At 33.6% G+C, this 19,382-nt stretch overlaps 1 protein-coding gene across 1 annotated transcript in view; it reads right to left on the minus strand.

Moving 5' to 3' along the window:
- Nucleotides 1-19,382, minus strand: part of LOC129797963 (protein sprint) — a 179,183-nt gene that overhangs the window by 156,007 nt on the left and 3,794 nt on the right. The window contains exon 2 of the mRNA XM_055840864.1: nt 2,704-2,752. Within this exon, the coding sequence (XP_055696839.1) occupies nt 2,704-2,752 (49 nt within the window). The remainder of the gene's footprint in view (nt 1-2,703; nt 2,753-19,382) is intronic.

The following is a 19,382-nucleotide window of genomic DNA, read 5'->3' on the forward strand; positions in this document are numbered from 1 at the left end:
CCAAGCCTCACATTTCCTAAAAAAAAATAGGATCCTAGCTCTTTTTTCCTAGTTTCAGGAAGCAAAAATCAAAAATAGGCCCAAAACTGTAATTTCGATACATGATATTTCATAAGTATTTCTTAATTAATGTCGCTGTTCACGAAAACTACTATCATAGGCACATAGAGAGGTCATCAGTACTAATTTTTATGTAAAAATATTTTTACTTGGTGGACACTGTTTTTGTGGGTGGTAACAAATTCATAAATTCTACTTGTGTCTATCCTATATTTTAAGAAGGGTCCATGAATGATAATTTTAATGTGGCAACTCTATCATTAGATGTAATTCTTTCATAATTACACCTATTGTAATCCGCCAATTTTATCGACAATTGACATAGCCTTCAACCCTGTTGCCTGAATTTTAAGATTGCAGAGTTACATTTTCATGGACTCAAAGTGAAAAAATGGTTTTCGCTAGCGCCCTAATGTCATAAAAACATGGCTTAGAAAAATTACATAAAAGTGATTTTAAACCAGTTCTATAAACGATTTAAGCAGATATATTAGAGTTCCGTCTAAATATTGATGTGCAATTTTTTGTATCCGGTGAATTTTTTGCAGTGAAAATGGGCCTCCGAATTGTCGAATCAATTATTATACACGAAGGCCTCGGACTAAACTTGTATAAAAATCGCCACTGAATTTCCATTTTCTTCTTGAGGAAAATCTAAGGATTTCCAGGAACTATTTGAGGTTGGATTATGAACCTAATAAATGAGACATTTTTTTGTCATATTGGAAGAATCGCTTCGGTTTGTGTGAATCAGAAAATAATCACAAACCTTGGACATCATTTTACAGTATCAACCATGGGCACTTTCCCCTATTGTGATGTATCGGATGTATCCCTAGCATTACTATACCAGCTTTATCCAATCTTTAAAATGCATTCATTTAAAAGATTAATTTAAAATTACGAAAATACAATAAGTATTATATTATTTCAATTAATATTATATCAGTCTATGACTTTCTATGTTTCATTTTTAAGGTTATGTTTAAGAAAACTCTGCAACTTTTAAGAGAATACGATTTTGATACATTTAAAATTTATGCAGATTTCAGGATATATGTTTTATTTTTGTTTGGATAAATTCTAAGTCAAAAATCCAGTAGATTCTCAAATTCGAACGACATTTTCAAAAAACAACGTAATTTAAGCAATATTTAGATTAAATTGTATTTTAAATCAAACGCCTGTGTGAAAATTAGGCATGCCCTCTACACAGGACTCTGTGCCTTGTAAAGAGAGATATATATTATATATATTAGATTTCTATCTAAAAACTTTTCCCTAATTCGAAGTGTAAGCGGACTTTTGAATAAATTTATGAGTTGGCTTCAAACACCTCCATATAAAATATAATCGAATTCGTGACTTAGATGCTAACCTCAAAAGTACTTTCGCATCATTTACCATTTACCGGTTTTCAACCGATTTGAACCGATTCATAAATCATTCAAAAGCAATAGAATTGATTATCGGATAAAAATTATTTATTGGCTATAAACCGGTTCATTACCGGATTAGAACCGATTGGAACCGGTTTGGTTTTGTCGGAAATTCCAAGACCTTTCCAACGAGCCCAAACATGACCCCATTCGCTTGATAAATGCGCTCTCTAGTGTCCTTTTAATGTTTTACCTTGAAAAATCGTTATTAGGAGTAATTCAACTGTATTTTCGTATATGGACAAAATATTCGTCTCGATAATCTCTAAAACATATCCGAAAACGGAAAAAATCGCACTACGCGTTTTCGAGAAATCCCAAAAACATGGTTTTAAGGGGAATTGGAAGGGGCTTTACATTTAACTTTTTAAGTTTAATAGTCCTATAAATTCGAAAGACGGTACTGTACGTCTAAAATTTTTTATCTTGCATTTGAAATAACCTGAATTTTTACAAAAACTTAACCATTTAGTTGTCTAATGATCCTGATAATTGGATTTATTGAAAAGACTTGGAGTGACTAACATTTGTTTGAGTTTAAATTTAGCAAAGTACTGAGATTAATAAACCGTTAATTTCTAAATTAAGTACGTTTTATTTTTTCCCAAGCATTAGGATTAAAAGGAAAAGTTGTGCTATCCTAATGCATTAATCTTATGGCAATGGTAACTGCTAAATTCAGTGTTTTGCAAAATAGGGGTATTTATTACATTTAGTTACATTATGTAATAAACCTCTATTTTAGCACCTTTAAAATTCACTTTACTTTGCCTATAAGGAATAGGTACAGCCGTGCTAAGCTTTCCAGGAACAGCTTTATCTTTAATCTAATAATAGCCCTTAGGTAGGTATTGTAACAATAGGAAAAGAGGAAAATTCCCCCAAAAAGCCGAAAACGGGATAAAATCGGCAAATTACTGTGGCTTTTCCATCATTCCATCAACTTGTGGTCCTATTGTCTCCCCGAAATCTTATCTCATCCTTGCCCAAGAATTTGACAAATTGAATTTCTATCGCATCTGACATCGACAAGCCCATCTCCCTCCCAATCATGCAATAACTAATTACGAGTTATTTGTCAGATAACAATAGGAAAATTGCTTCTCAGCATTTGATCCAATTGAATTTATGTGGGGAGGTAAAACACTTTATGCACCACTTGTCGTTGCATAAGAAATTAAAAAGACAATTTCACTTTTCTTACCGTCATGTAAGCGCTTCGACCTCTTGGCTGTGGATTGTTGGACTTTTGTCTGCAAAAAAACAACAAAAAAGAAAATGACGTGAGATTTGTGGTATAAAAAAAATTCTCTGACAGAGACAAGAAGTGGAAATCTTTCACTTTTATTGCTAAGATGTGTAACTGAGGAGACGCACTTCCTGTTTCCATCTTGCCACAATCATCATCTTCATCTTATTGAGCAATTTCTTTCCTCTTTTGTCGCTCCAGGAAGAAAAAAAAAGATGGAACAATACCATTCCCAAATACCCATTCACATGTGGAATATTTTCTCATACTCCAACGGCTGATTTTTCGCTGAAAGCATTCTGTTTTTCCACACATTTACACAAATGAAATCCCTTCCTTCCCATCACTAGTTCCCGGGGGAATCAGCAGAAAAGACTGGGGTGGAAATTGAGGAAAATTTCGAAGGGGTTCCTCAAAAGACACCCAACGTCTGCTCTTTCACGTCAAAAGCATGAATTTATTGTCAATTCATTACCGCAACCCCCTTTTTGGGTGGTGGCTCATATGGAATTCTGCGACATATCTTAGGCGATTTAAGGGCATAAGAGGGGTTTTTCTCTCTCTGCCCAAAATACCCCAAAAAGACGCCCATTTGCATTGTTTTGGTCGACATTATTGGCAAACTTTCATGCTATAATTTCCTACTCATCCTCAGCACCTTCCGGAGGGTGATTATGGAAGCAATTTTGAGAAAGTGTTGAACTATTTGAGGATGATGCGATGCCCATTAGTACGGAGTGTTGGAGATTTCAATGGGAATTAATGAAAGTTTCATAGAAAGCTATCATATATCAAAAAACGAGCATGACTTTAAGAGAGGTTAAGAGATAGTTTAATCGTTTAAACATGAAAACCGTTAATCGGTAATTTTAAACTGAGCCAATTTCATAAACTCTTAATACTTATCTAAACGTAAAGACACGGATTTTGACCTGGATCGTTCTTCTCCATTATTACTCTAACAAAGTTTCGGAGGTTGATGGCTCCTTCCGCAAGTCTACAATGTATAACATTAACAAGAGAAAATCACCGTCTTTTATCTGAATTTATCTATTAACCGAGCATCAAGTATTTTCTCTAAATATGCCCCTCAATTCTAAGATAAAGAAGGCTTAAATTTTTAATTAATTTCTTCATATATTACCACACATAATAAATTCGCAGTTTTTAGAGATGTTCTTTCGATCAGCATTAAAAATTAAAGAAATCTTCAAAAAGCTTAATTTCCATTGCTGCTTCGGTATAGTGAAATTTCATTTTTAACTTATTTTAATTTACCTGACCATACTACCGAAGTTGTGATCTCTTAACAGGAAGAAGGAACTTCTAGACCTTTTGCTCTTCATGAACTCGACCTCGACGAGTGATTCTCTGAACCGCCCACAGGTACCTCATCTCGGCAGCTTATATTTGCGATCTTATAATTTCGGTCATTACCTAACCTGACTCAAGGTTTAGTAAAGTAAACATTGAAAAATTGAGTAATGTCGTATGTCGGACAAATAAATTTATAAATTCGAAGATTCTTTTAAAACTCGACAAAAAATTAGTTAATTAAACTTCAGAGTATAGGGGAGACTGGGGTAAAAAGTCACAAAACGGATAATTTATTTTATTTTACCTAGAACAGAGGTGTGCAAGAACCGTTGAAGCCGAATAAACGTCAAAATAAGTTTGTTCTGGTTGCGTTTTGACCACTAACGTACATGTTTCATTTGACGTTTATTCGGTTTCAACGGTTCTTGCACGCCTCTGCCCTAGAAATTTCTAATTAGTACAGTTTTATAGGAAAATTTAATGCTCTACGACTTTGAGAAAGTCATTTTCCTCTTTTCTTTGTAAGGAAATACATTTATCGAACTGTTTTCTAAAAGGTAATTTTGAGACCATTGTCAAAAATGCTGGGGCAAATAGTGCCAGGTATGGGATATTATCACATTTTGATTTGCTATCTTACGGACTTTCGTAAATTTAAAAAAGGAAGCTAGGTGACATATTTTCTTAGGAAATTCATTCCTCTACACCTTTTTAATGCCGCGAGACATCAGAAATTGCTTCGGTCTTTGTTACTTTTTGCTCCTTACCCTTTTGTTACTTTTTACCCCAAGTGGTCATTTTTAATAAAAGGATTTCTGGAGAAAAGAATCTTTGTAAAATTCTAAAAAGATAGTAGTTTCGTATTCAAAGAATCCAAATCATTTAGGAAATATTTACCAGTGCATAAATTTTGTAAAATAAGTTGGTCAAAATTGATATCTACTGTAAGGAAAACATTTGAAAAATAGGGCTAAAAATTTCAATATTTTTTTTATTTTCTGAATTTCTTGTTGGAATTCTAAGAAACTTACGACTTTGAAGAAGGTCTATGGAGGTCATCTATGGAAAAAAATTAAGCCGCTATCTCTTTTATCTTGGAAGATATTGAATTTTTAAATTATTAATTTGTGACTTTTTGCCCCAGTCTCCCCTACTCTAAAGATTTTATGATTGTTAAATTGATATTAGATTAAAATACTCTTCCTTTGAACGTTCATGCCTTTGAATAATGTGAATTTCTTTTATTATTTCCAAGAGACTTACACATAATTATCAAAAATTGATAATAAGCTAACTAGTATTTAATATTTAATAAAAATGTGTAATTCTTAGGAAAGATAAAACAAAATTCACATTATTCAAAGGTATAAACGTTCGAGAGGAGAGTGCATTCCTCTACTCTGACTCAATATTGATTAATTTTTCGAGGAAGAAAATGTCTAAAAAAAAATACATTGAAAACCGTAGATGTAGCGACTTTGCCTTCCCAGGGTAATATTGCTACCCTACTTTTCGTAAGCTTCTCTTTAATTTTTCAATTTGCGTATGGTTTTCACCAATCGGATATAGTAGATAGGCACGGTTAAGTGATAAATTAAAAAAAAAACTTACGTACACAAAGGTAGCAACGGTAGCATAGTCAGCCGCATATACGGTAAGCAAAAATACTCAAATAAATAAACTTTTCTCAAAAATTTAACTTTAATTTTTTTATTTTAGTGCCACTGCTTTCAGAATACCAAATCAAATCTTACTTTTTGTTATTCTTAAACGAAATACGCTGATTTTTTCTTATATCACAGCTTTTATTTTATTTATTTTTAATTTAATTAATCATTAAGATAATGAGACCAGTTAATACTATGCTTCATTTAATGCCATTCCTAGAAAATTTATTGTATTTTAATATGCGGCATTTATGAGCTATGAAATCAAAGTATTTAATTAGTATTTTGTAATTAAATTCTAAAATGTTGCATAATTAATATAATAAAATAAATAAAAAATATCAATTCGTTAGGGGTGGTATTTTACGGGGTATAAGATTAAATTGTTCCACTCTCCTACACTTTATAAATATAACAAATGGTATTTTTTATATTACAATATAAATCATAATTTTTCAAATTTCAATAATATAATTACTTAGTATTTTTATCAATTTAAAGCACACAATTTGCAACGGTTTTATTTAATAATTTTTAAAATAAATAAAACGAAATTGAAAAATATTAAACATTTGGCATATTGTAGCAGCGAATGTCCTGTCTCAAACACAACCCTCTTAAAGTCTTATTGTTCTACATTTTTGATAAAGTAATTTTTGGGATTAACGGCTTTTTTACAATATTTAGCAATTATGCAAAAAAATTGAATTATTCCAAAGATTTAAGAAAGAAACCTGCAAATAGATGACTTTCTAACTTTATTTAATAAAATCAATTTAGAAATTGCTTTTTATTTCTCGAAATACTTTATGAATGTCCTCCATTAATTATAAAGCCCTAATACTTCGAAAAATGAGAAGAATTTTGAAGGAATCGTTCTAACTTTTGCCCAAAAAGGAAGATACCGTGTAATAAAGTGTTGTCATTTATCACGATGACGGAATTGTTGCTGGTACTTTGCTATTGAATTGCGCCAGATGAAATTGAGACATCATAATGAGGCAATCTGAGGGAAGGAAATTCTTTGCAATTTGTACAGGGATGTCATCCATTTGATAATGTCCCTCATTAATAACGATGAAATGGATATTCTGGCCATTTATTATCCCTCTCCCAGGTGAGAGATGCATGATAAAGGAAAGCCCCCTTGATCCCCAAAGAGTACCAACAAAAGACTCAAATTTCCCATCAAGAGGTTCACAAGTCACTCTTCAGACAGAGAATATGAAGAAAATGAGATTAGGAGGGAAAATGGGAAAATTTTCATAATGTCATTTCAAAAATTGGCGAAGGAAATACGATATTATTCAATTTCTTAAGATACTCAAAACTGGCGGGAAACTTCAAGAACAATTCTTCAATTGCAATTTGCATTTTGCTTCATGCACAAAGGGAACAGAAAGAAAATTTTAAATAAAGGGGACAGCTAGTAAAAAAGAAAACGGAAATGCATGTTGAGGAAATTCTCTGGAAATGTCTACAATTTCACCTTCAATTGTATAAAATGTTATTCTTCTTGGGCACAATACCTTCCGCTGAAATTAAATAACACTGGCAATTAACGTCAGAAGCATCATTAGACAGTCTATAATCAAGAAGTCATCATCATTTGAGAAAATTAATTAAATTTGCATGGGCATCGATTGAAAAAAACATTAAAATGTCTATCAAAGGCAAGTGTTAAAAAAAAGTCGCAAAAGAGATTTAATTGCAACCTTGAATGTGAACCTGTTTGGAAATCATCCACCTTGTCACAACAATAAAATTGTCTCTTAATTGCAGAACTATTTTCCTCGCCACAGGCACCGAAAATAGTGACAAGTTTATTCCCGAAAAAAAAACTAACCATTGTGAAGATTTTCACCTGATAAAGAAACTCTTTTGAACGTGCTGAGTCAATTTGTTTTTATTTTTTATGCAAAAAGAAATTTTATATCTGTAAAAGATCGAGTTGATAATGTAATAGATTTAGAGATTAGGATAGAATTTGGTAATTAGTTCAGAACACTTAGATTAGGGGAAGTTTTTCAGGCTTCTTACATACCTTGCTTTGAATATTTCGTATTTTTCCCATATTCCTTTAATGAATTTGATCTATATTTTTTCACGGAATTAAAACTGATTAAGGACTGAATTAACACTGATGATACCACTCCAATGAAAAATCCACATATGACTCCGAGAACATCGAGATCAGGATCCTCAACTGATCCTGAAAGTCCCAGCAGGAGCCGAAGTCTTGTTAAGGACTAGGCAGAGACGCCCAAACGAACCAACTGCGACGACTCCTGACTTAAGCCGTCTTCGTCCTAGACCCTGATGTATCGAATACCGTAAATCACATTTTCAAAAAAGCTTTGTTAATACTAGCTTCTTCCCAAAGGTTAAACGATTCTTCTAAGAGCGTAATGAGAGTAATGATAGTTATGGGAGTTATGCGGTTTTTAGATTAGAAATTTAGCTCAGCTCCCAAAGTTTTCATAATCCTAAATAATATTTCTATTGGTTTTCAAAATCTAATTAAGCATTTTCCAAAAAATCTTGATTGATTGGGATTTAGAGAAGTTAACCCATGACTAATGCCCTACATGGCCGTAGCTAGAGTTGAATTCAATATAGGGCATTCGTATTTAAAGCTAGGGCATAACAAATAACAGAAAAAACTAAAAAAAAAACACAACATCTTGAGAGTTCAGTCTTTTATCATTTTAGTTTAGTTGTCAAATTTTACTTTAGAGTAGGGCATTGTTACTTTTAAGGCACGGAATTACCCCTCAATGCCCCTAATTCAAATGCTACGGCCCTGTTGCCCTATAGACAGACTTACAACTTACGCCGAAACACGACTTAATGAAAAACTAATGGGAATGCGGTCTTATCATAATTTGATTTATAATTACTTTAAGCCGTCTCTCGACTTAATCCGTAGGTGTCTTCAGCACATAACACTTATACCGGCTTCAGACCTAAGGGCCCAAATAGACTCAGGCTGATCTTTGAGAATATTTAGTCTGTAAAATTTAGCAATAAAGATTTATCCGCAACTGTCATACACTGACGACTTAGAATCATCGATTACAGGTCTTTTGCATACATTTCCTTTATCTAATCCTTTATAGTCAAATTTGACAGGCTATTTATTCTCGAGGATCAGCCTGAGTCTATTTAGGCCCTAAGGCTTAGCTTTATGGCTTAAATTCTCTAATTTCTTATCAATCACGATATTTTGAAAAATTTTACCTTGGATTGGATTATTAAAGATAAGTGACCTATCAGGTTCTCAAAAGGCAATAAAATTGTTCGTTATTTAGGGTTTCGAGACTATTTAAGACCTTCTGGAATTGGGCTGAATCTCAAATCTGAAGACCACTTTAGGTCAGAAACCCGTATTAGTTAATGTTAGATCTCGCTACGGGGTAGATCATTAGGAAGGAGCATTGAGGGTTCTGGAGAAACCTATGGCAGCCAAAGCGCTGCTCCACCTGATTGCATTGAAGATTTCGGTTCTTTGAGATTGCATTGATCAAATCGAACAACTCTATCCTGATAAGACTATTTTGTGGTTTGTTTGTCAGCTTGATTATTACTAATTTGAGTATAGAAAATGTTTCAATGAAATTGAGATACCACAATAAATTTAAAGAAGTCATTATATTTTCAATTTAATTTGTTCAGCATTGTAAAGTGATTAATAAAAAAAATATTTAAATATTTCAAAAAAATTAAAAAAATAATTTAGAATATATGAATAGAAAAAATAAAAATTACTTAAAACTATGAAAATTTGTGAATATAATTCCTAATCATTGAATTTAGGTGAAATTTTCCTACTAAATGGTTTAATAGTGGCTTTTATGTTAAGTTCGGCCTATCCTCAAATTGCTACCTAACTTCTTAAGTGTTAATAATTAATAAAAAATATTATAAAACTTAATAAATTTAAATTCTTTAACAAAGAATACAAAGTGAAAAACAAACTAAATTCAAGTAGGGAAAACTTTAATACGGGGTAACACCGAACACTGCAATTTTTCAATTAGTTATTAAACTTAAGCGGACAATACCTATAGAAATTTATAGATATTGTAGGGATGCTTGACATTTGAAAAATGGTCGTCATAGTCCAAGTAATTTATAAATGAAAATCATTGTTCAGTGCTACCCCGTGTTTGGCGGTGCCCCAGTTTCTCTTAGAACTTTTAGAAATCTTATCTATATGGAAAACGCCTTTGATCTCCAACTCTGTTTAATAATTGTCGCAATTCAAGGGTAAATGACACACGAAAACATCTCTGTATGTCTGCCTAGTGATCTAAAAAATGTGAATTTTGATGTGCTAATGCTGCAAAATTATGCCATTTAGCGAAACATTGTGAAATGTGGATTTTTCAGCATTTGATCCCTCTCCAAGAAAACAAAAAGTGCTGCATGGACGCGGTCTTTGACCACATTAATAGATTTGTTGTGACAAGGGAAAAAGACATGGGGTCTTGCAATTGATCTCAGCTTCAGTGACTCTGAAGAATGGGTCTCATTGTTCAGATGCAATTCTTACCACCCAGAAAAGATACTTGGGGAGAAGGGCATACGAATAATTTTACCATTTTCCCCACTGTCTTTCCCAAACATGTCCCTCTTCGGTTGGAGAAAGACAAGTGTGCGTTTTTGTTGCTCGACGAACCTTGGTGCATGAGGATTTGATGACAATTTTCAATGTTATAAAAGAAAGAGTTGATTAAATTGATTTGGTATTCTTGCTGAAGACATCACTGTGGCAAGATGGAATAGTATAAGGCTTCACTGTGCACCTTTTGGATTCGCAAAACTACCAAGTTCAAGAGGCATCAAATGGAATATCTCAAGTGCCCGTGAAATTGAAAGTGTGGTTCTAAAGTGTAAATTTCAACGATGTTTGGTGCCAAAGTGTATCTTCTTGTAGTGCTTTTGGGTGCTGAAGCTTGTCAGCAACTTCTGGGGGCTGAACTGGTTGCACCCTTAAATCCTGGAAGCCCCCTTCCAGACAGAGACGCCAAAGATATTCTCCCAACGCGAAATCCCGCCCCAGAATATTACAGGTGTCTGGCACAATTGAGTAGTATTTCTTGCGTGAAAACTTCCTAAAGAATTATTTTGTTAAAATACTCCATAGATGTATTTAAACATCTTTTACAAATTTTAACAAAACTTAAAGAAAGAATTAAATTTTTAGATTTTTAGACATTGTAACTCTAAATAATTCTCTTAATGAAGCTATTGGTTACCAAAATAATTTTAAAATTGAACAAATAATCAGTTTTTCATTTTTGAGGTTGCAATTTGCATATCATTCATTCGATATTACAGAGACATAGCTTCAGTTACAAACTTACGATGGAGCAGCCGTATATTTCTCTTCGTTATTCTTTAAATTAAAAAAAAAAACAAATTTTTGAAAAAAAAGAACTTAAAGAAAACCAACTAAAAATTAAAGCTGTTTCATTCAAATACACTTGTAGCTAGAGTTCTACCCTTATAATATCGAATGATCGATACGTACCATACCGGCCTTTATACTAATATCATTCCCTACGCTATGTTACAATTTTATTGAGATGAATTCTTAATAAGTAGTTCAAAAACAGCTAGGAGCATTAATTTTCAAGCGGTAGTTCTGGTTACGGCTTTGGGGTTCTTTAAAGAACACAAATTATACACATTATTATTTGGAATTGCTTATACTATTCAAAGTCGTGGATTTCTAATATTTAAATTTTATTTTAAAAAATATTTTCTTACAATTTCAGTGTACGTACAATTAAAGCAAAAATAGTTAAGCGGTTTAAATGACATATCTTGGCTATAAGCATTTTCAAATCCTGCGTAACTAATATGTATAAATCTGTAGAGTTTATTAAAAAATAAATAAATAAAAAAATAACTTTAGGAACTTTTAAACGATTTGTTCAAAATTTTTCTGGTTCAAACACAGATTTCACTAATTTATTAAACCTAATATCAAAATTTCGTAATTTGATTAATACGTTGAAAAGGTAGCATCAGAAAAATAATTACAAAAATGAAATACAACCTCAATTATATTTTATTATATTTACATTTACAAAAAATACAAATTTAAGAGATTAACTATTTAAATTTAGAAAAATTTGCAGTTATACAGTACATTCGAGTGGTAACGTGTAGAATTTAAAAAAAAACTCAGGAAGATAAACTCCTTCCGGGTGCGTCAGTAGTGTTTCTAATTTCAGGGACACGAAAAACACACAGGACTTCTTGCCAAAGCTTTCGGTGCTGCAGTGCGCCCTACCTTTTAGCCACTCAAGAAGGCTCACTGCTTCGCCGAAAGCTTTGGAAAAAAAATCCTGTGTGTTTTTCGTGTCCCTGAAAGAGAAAACACCACTGACGCACCCAGAAAGAGGTTATATCCCTGAGTTTTTTTTTAAAGTTTTTTAGTAAATCTTCACAAGACTTATGAAAAAGGCCCAAAAAGTATCTGCTACAAAAATAACACATTAAATAAAGGGAACTGTACCAAATTATGACATAGTTCTGAGCACGATTTTTTAAGTTTTTTCAAAATTTTTGTTATTTCTTTTACAGGAAAGTTGTTCGGAATCTTCTGAATAGTTTATCGTCTTTATTAGGTGAGATTCTTAACAATCTCACCTACTATAATCCTAACAAAATTTCATGTCGTCCGATCGACCTCAAATTTGGCCAAAATGTGTTTCAGCACTTCCTGATCACGAATATATATGTGGCTGATTTACGTTCCCGGCCGGCTGCTCTTTGGAGCTTAATAGCTCCTAAACTAAAAAAGATATCGACTTGCAGTTTTCGGCAAAGGTTATATATCGGGTGAAAATTGCAACTTGGTGCATAGACCCCCCACCCCCCACCCCTCCTTCCGCCATTTTGAAGACCCCCCTTTTTTTGTTTTCTCAATAGCTCCGCCCCTATGGCATTCAGCGGACTCAAATTTTAGTATGTTATAGCTGGGCCTTAGAGCTTTCCATCAATACCAAACTTAAGGTCCCCCGACCCCCCTGACCAGAGCTATAAGGGTCCAAAAAAAATTTCTTAAAATGGCCATAACTCCGGTTCTAATTGTCAGAATTTAAAAAGTGAGGGCTTTTTGGAAAGCTCTCGTGAAATGCCACTTCTCCTTCTAACATCGCAAGTTCATAAAACCACCGCTAGGGGCGCTTTTTTTTAAAAAGAAAATTTTTAAATCTTAAAAGTTAAATAACTCAAAAATTCCATTGTGCATCGGGCTGAAAATTTAGTATGTTGTAGCCGTTGATTATACCTATCAAACAAAAAAAAACCTTAAGTCGATCCATAACCCCTAACCCGAGCTATAAGGGGTCAAAGTTCGAACATTGACCGGCCTCTATCTCCGGTTCTAATTAACATAGCGACCTAAATTTTACCTTTTTGGTTTAGTCTCGATAAGCACTTTCAGATGGAAGTTCAAAAAGACACCACAGGTGGCGCTGTGATAGCGTCAAAATTCATCGAAATTCAAAGTCACTTTTCTCAAAAACGGCATTGTGCAAGTTAATGAAATTTTAGTATGTTGTAGTCCAGTCTAGGACGTTTCCAAAATGGTGCGTATGTGCGCTGTGATTTCAATAGAACCGGAGATATGAGGGGTCAAAGTTCACGAGATTCAAAAAATCATATCTCCGGTTCTATGTGACCGATTTTGATGAATTAGGGCTTAAACGAAAGGTCTCACCAAATGCTACAACTTTCTAGAACGTTTGAACTTTGTGGGACCAACACCAGGGGCGCCACAGTGGAAAAACCAATTTCAATATCACATAACCTCAATTATCTCGACTGTCGCTGAACCGATTTTGATGATTACTTCAACATAATTGTAGAGCACATTTGTCTCTACATTTCGTCCATACATCATTTTCCGCTCAGGCTACGCTATATCACTTCGATTTTGCCGTTTAAGTGTGAAAAAATTGATTTTTCCCATAATAACGCTTTGAAATCACTCAGATGCCAATTTGACTGCCTCTACTCCACCGAGACACTTAAAATAGGGTTTTAAATGGAAAGTCCCACAAAAGACAACAATTCTTTGATATAGTTGAAGTTCAACAAATGACTACTTTTGGGGCACTCTGGATGAAAAAACGAGTTAAGAAACAAAAAACCTCGCTTATCTTGGCTTCTGAGTAATCGATGAGTTCAAGTTCTACGGCAAAATTATAGAGAACATTCTGGTCTACATTTCACCCATATAACACTTTTCTGTCAGTTCATCCAAATCCTTGACATTTTGGTTCAAATACAAAACTTGTATAATTTCACGAATTTGATTCAAGATAACTGAATGGCGTCTCCCTACTTCAGCATCAAATCGAATTTGCATGCACTCCGAGTTAGCTCACGTTAAGAATCTCACCTACATAAGCCGGTTAGGATTATCTGTCCCTTTTCTCTAAAATCATTCTTAGTACATTTTAAAATGAATAAAAATATAGACATAGCTTAGAATAATATTTCGGCCACTATTATTCTCATAATTCCTTGTCCTTCAGAAATTCTTCCAAAGTCGTTTTCACATCATTTCGTTCTTAAATTCGTTTTCTTTTCATCAAATTGTAACAAAAACAAAAATTATAGAATTTTGAGAAACAAAAGAAAAATAACTTGTAAAAATAGAACTTGTAAAAGACTAATATATGCTAAGAGAGCTGCAATTGAAGCATTAAGCTTATACGTAAAACCGATAAAATCTTTAACAAATTTAACATCATAACAGTGACAGAAGCTACAGATCTACTTTTTGAATTTATTTAAAAAACTAGATTTCAAAACTTATTTTAGTATATAACTTTAACTGAAGATATCTTCAAAAGTTTTAGGTTATAAAAAATAATTATTAAAATCCCCTGAAATGAATTTTATTCTTGATTTTATTCAACATTCAAGTGACCAATCGCCCATTTTCAATTAATATAGAGATATAAAATGTTAATTTAAAAACTTACATATATATGATTTGAACGTTTTACTACATTTTAAGATTTTACAATGTTTTTTTTATTAAGTTCAGAATAAATTCATTTTAAATTTAAATTTAAAGTTGTGATAAATGTAGTAAACTTGCTTGAACAGATTACATTTCCATCAGTTTTTTACTAATCCGTCTTTCGAATTAAGCTGAGAAACGGCTTAGTTAGTGGAAAACTGATGGAAATTTAGTCGAATCATTATTTTAATTATAATTACATTAAGCCGTTTCTCGGCTAAAGTCGTAAGTGTGCGTCGGGTGCAGAAGCCTCAAATGTTCGTAACATATGTAATTTGAGATGACAAAATCATTCAGAATAACCAACAAAAAAATGAAAAGTTCTTGGTTTATTATAATCAAATAAAATTCATTTGGAAAATTCAATAGCTTTTAACACTCAAAAAGTAGAAACTTTGAGGTTATGTTTAAACATAACCATAAATTCCAAAATACATTCTTGACTGGATAACAGAATAATTCTTTATGTGAGAAGTAGTTAGACAAATTATATCTTACTTGGGAAGAAGTACTTGGATATCTGAGTCTATATTATTAATTTTAATAAGAATTATGTAATAAATACTACAAATTTTAATATTTTTTATTTGGGTAGAGGAAAGCGCGCTACTTTCGGACGATTTATATTTCGCACAAATCATCTTTTCAATGCGTTATAAATGAATTTGCCCCATTATAATACTATTATAACTATTTTAATAGCTAGTCCAATGCCTCATATTTTCAGAAAAGAGCTATGAGTGAAATCCATAAGGAAAATAGAGAAAAAATTGAAATGTCCGAAGTTTGAGTCGTCCGATAGTAGCGCACTTTCCCCTATATGATATTTGTCTGTTATTGCAGAAAATTTGAACTCTAAACTAAAAGACATCAATCACATTAATAAATTAAATCCTACACTGAGAAAAAAAGAGGGTGCGATTAACTTTTTTTCTTCATAATTTTAACACTTTTTAGGTGTAAAAATATATCAACATTTTATAATGTTAATTTTACACCTTTTTAAGGGTAAAATTAACACGGAAAAGGGTAACTTTAACCCCTAATACACCTAAAAAGCATAATATTTACACCGATTTCGGATCAATAATGGAGGGTAAAATTAACATTTCCGGAATGTTATTTTAACTTTTTTCGGATTTCTCTCTGTGTACCAATCCTACAAATTTTTGGAGGTTAGAATTAGATAGGTTTGCAAGCATATTAAGGTTCAGTAAATTTTAAACAGGAGTAAAAGCAAAGTCGTGTAATTTAATACCAATATCTCAAACTTCTGTTCACATGAAATTATGTTTATTTCAACAGACCCCATCTCGATGGTTCTCATGTGAGGGATCGAGAGCGCTTCTTGAAACGCCCCAGCACCCCAGACCGCATCGATAGCAGTGCCAGTGGGAGTTTCATCTCCTCACCAGGTGCCAATCGATACCCATCCCCAACCCCTGACTACAACAGAGACCGCATTGGAGGTACCGCAACCGCCGGAAGTAAGTTAAAATCCTAACATGTTTCAATTTCACTGAGAATGCTAGGAATTTTACCAATAAATTTCTCGGGAGGATGAGATATTCTGTCTCCATGGTTGAATTTGACCAGAAACTGAGAAATTCCAACCAGTTCATCGACGTGAAATGCCGAAAACATCAAAATTTAAACCTTCAATCGAGATTAAAGCAATATTCATTTCAATTTGCAATAATTCTACAATTCCCCTCTGGTTTTACTTAATTCGCAATTTCGGAACAACAATTCCACGAAAACAGTATTCATTAGGCGTGAGAAGAAGAAATATAAAATTTGACTTGCGTGACAAGAAATTAAGACGAAAAATTAAGAGGTTGAATTTTACATTAGAATGGTATTACGCCAAGTGATACATTGTGGCTAATTTATTAGGTGATGAAACTGCGTATTTCATAACGCATTGTACCGGATTTGGCTTTTCAAAATATCAGATTATCTTGAGAAAATTTCCTGGTTTAGAGACATGAAAGGAAATTCCTTACTTTTATTCCTAATATGACCTTAGTAGAAAAATCCTCAGTATTCTACTTTTTCCCATTTTGACTCAATTATTGCATTTAATGGCAACTCTGCACGCTAGAAGGATTCTTCCGGTGGGATGGGATTGAATGTCTTGAGAGTCTTGCAGGTGGCTATGGGTACGGACAGGGAGGATACAGTGGTCCAGGAGGAGGATATGGATATGGAGGTGGCTTCCTGGGCGCCGGTGGAGGAAGTATCTATGACACAGTTAGGGGTCCTTATGGTCCACCCCACATGATGGATTATCCAGGTTTCGGGACGGGATTCGACGGCGCCCTGGACTATGGGCACTCAGGATATGGATTGTTAGGCCAGCAATCCTCCCATCACTACAGTGGCAAGGTATTATGTTACTTTCATAGGGAAGATAGAGTTGATAAAGAATAAGATGTAGATGAAGATTTGATCAACAGAACGAGATCCAAAAAGTTAAATTAATAAAACAACATGCTTTTCGGAGAGGGATATATAAAAAAAAATTGCTTATTCAAATTAAATTAGAAGATGTCAAATATAAGCTATATCTTCAAGAAGTCTGCAATTTTGCAATCAACTTGATAAATTATCCAAAACTCAAAAGATTGTAAACTAACCTAATTGAAAATACAAGACCAAGGTACTATAATAAGAAATCAAAAGAAAAGGCATTTAATAAAAGTACAACACTCAACAACAAAAAAATCTAATTTTTGAAAACATCACGGTAAAATATTAAACACTAAAACCTATTCGAAAAAACTCGTCAACAAAACCAAAACCTAAGAAAATCCAAGATTAAAATGAAAAACTTTAGCTATTTGTAAAGAACAACTGTTTTCTCGTTACAATCTTAAAAAAATTATATAAAAGGGACAGATAATCCTAACCGGCTTATGTAGGTGAGATTCTTAACGTGAGCTAACTCGGAGTGCATGCAAATTCGATTTAGAGCTGAAGTTGGGAGACGCCATTCAGTTATCTTGAATAAAATTCGTGAAATTATACAAATTTTGTATTTAAACCAAAATATCAAGGATTTGGATGAACTGACAGAAAAGTGTTATATGGGTGAAATGTAGACCAGAATGTTCTCTATAATTTTCCCATAGAACATGATCTCATCGATTACTCAGAAGCCAAGATAAGCGAGGTTTTTTGTTTCTTAACTCGTTTTTTCATCCAGAGTGCCCCAAAAGTAGTCATTTGTTGAACTTCAACTATATCAAAGAATTGTTGTATTTTGTGGGACTTTCCATTTAAAACCATATTTTAAGTGTCTTGGTGGAGTAGAGGCAGTCAAATTGGCATCTGAGTGATTTCAAAGCGTTATTATGGGAAAAATCAATTTTTTCACACTTAAACGGCAAAATCGGAGTGATAGCGTAGTCTGACCGGAAAATGATGTATGGACGAAATGTAGAGACAAATGTGCTCTACAATTATGTCGAAGTAATCATCAAAATCGGTTCAGCGACAGTCGAGATAATTGAGGTTATGTGATATTGAAATTGGTTTTTCGACTGTGGCGCCCCTGGTGTTGGTCCCACGAAGTTCAAATATTCTAGAAAGTTGTAGCATTTGGTGAGACCTTTCGTATAAGCCCTCATTAATCAAAATCGGTCACATAGAACCGGAGATATGATTTTTTGAATTTTGTGAACTTTGACCCCTCATATCTCCGGTTCTGTTTTAACCACAGCGCACATTTGCACCATTTTGGAAACGTCCTAGACTGGATTACAACATACTAAAATTTCATTAACTTGCACAATGCCGTTTTTGAGAAAAATGTCTTTGAATTTCGATGAATTTTGACGCTATCACAGCGCCACCTGTGGTGAATTTTTGAACTTCCATCTGAAAGTGCTCATCGAGACGAAACCAAAAAGGTAAAATTTATGTCGATATGTTAATTAGAACCGGAGATAGAGGCTGGTCAATGTTCGAACTTTGACCCCTTATAGCTCGGGTCAGGGGTTATGGATCGACTTAAGGTTTTTTTTGTTTGATAGGTATAATCAACGGCTACAACATACTAAAATTTCAGCCCGATTGCATAAGGAATTTTTGAGTTATTTAACTTTTAAGATTTAAAAATTTTCTTTTTAATAATAGCACCCCTAGCGGTGGTTTTATGAACTTGCGATGTTAGAAGAGGAAGTGGCATTTCACGAGAGCTTTCCAAAAAGCCCTCATTTTTTAAATTCTGACAATTAGAACCGGAGTTATGGCTATTTTAAGAAATTTTTTTTGGACCCTTATAGCTCGGGTCAGGGGGGTCGGGGGACCTTAAGTTTGGTATTGATGGAAAGCTCTAAGGCCCAGCTATAACATACTAAAATTTGAGCCCGCTCGATGCCATAGGGGCGGAGCTATTGAGAAAACAAAAAAAGGGGGGTCTTCAAAATGGCGGAAGGAGGGGTGGGGGGTGGGGGGTCAATGCACCATGTTGCAATTTTCATACGATATTTAACCTTTGCCGAAAACCGCAAGTCGATATCTTTTTTAGTTTAGGAGCTATTAAGCTCCAAAGAGCGGCCGGACGGCCGGCCGGCCGGCCGGCCGGGAACGTA

Source organism: Phlebotomus papatasi, chromosome 1 (genome assembly GCF_024763615.1).
Source record: "Phlebotomus papatasi isolate M1 chromosome 1, Ppap_2.1, whole genome shotgun sequence".
NCBI lineage: Eukaryota > Metazoa > Arthropoda > Insecta > Diptera > Psychodidae > Phlebotomus > Phlebotomus papatasi.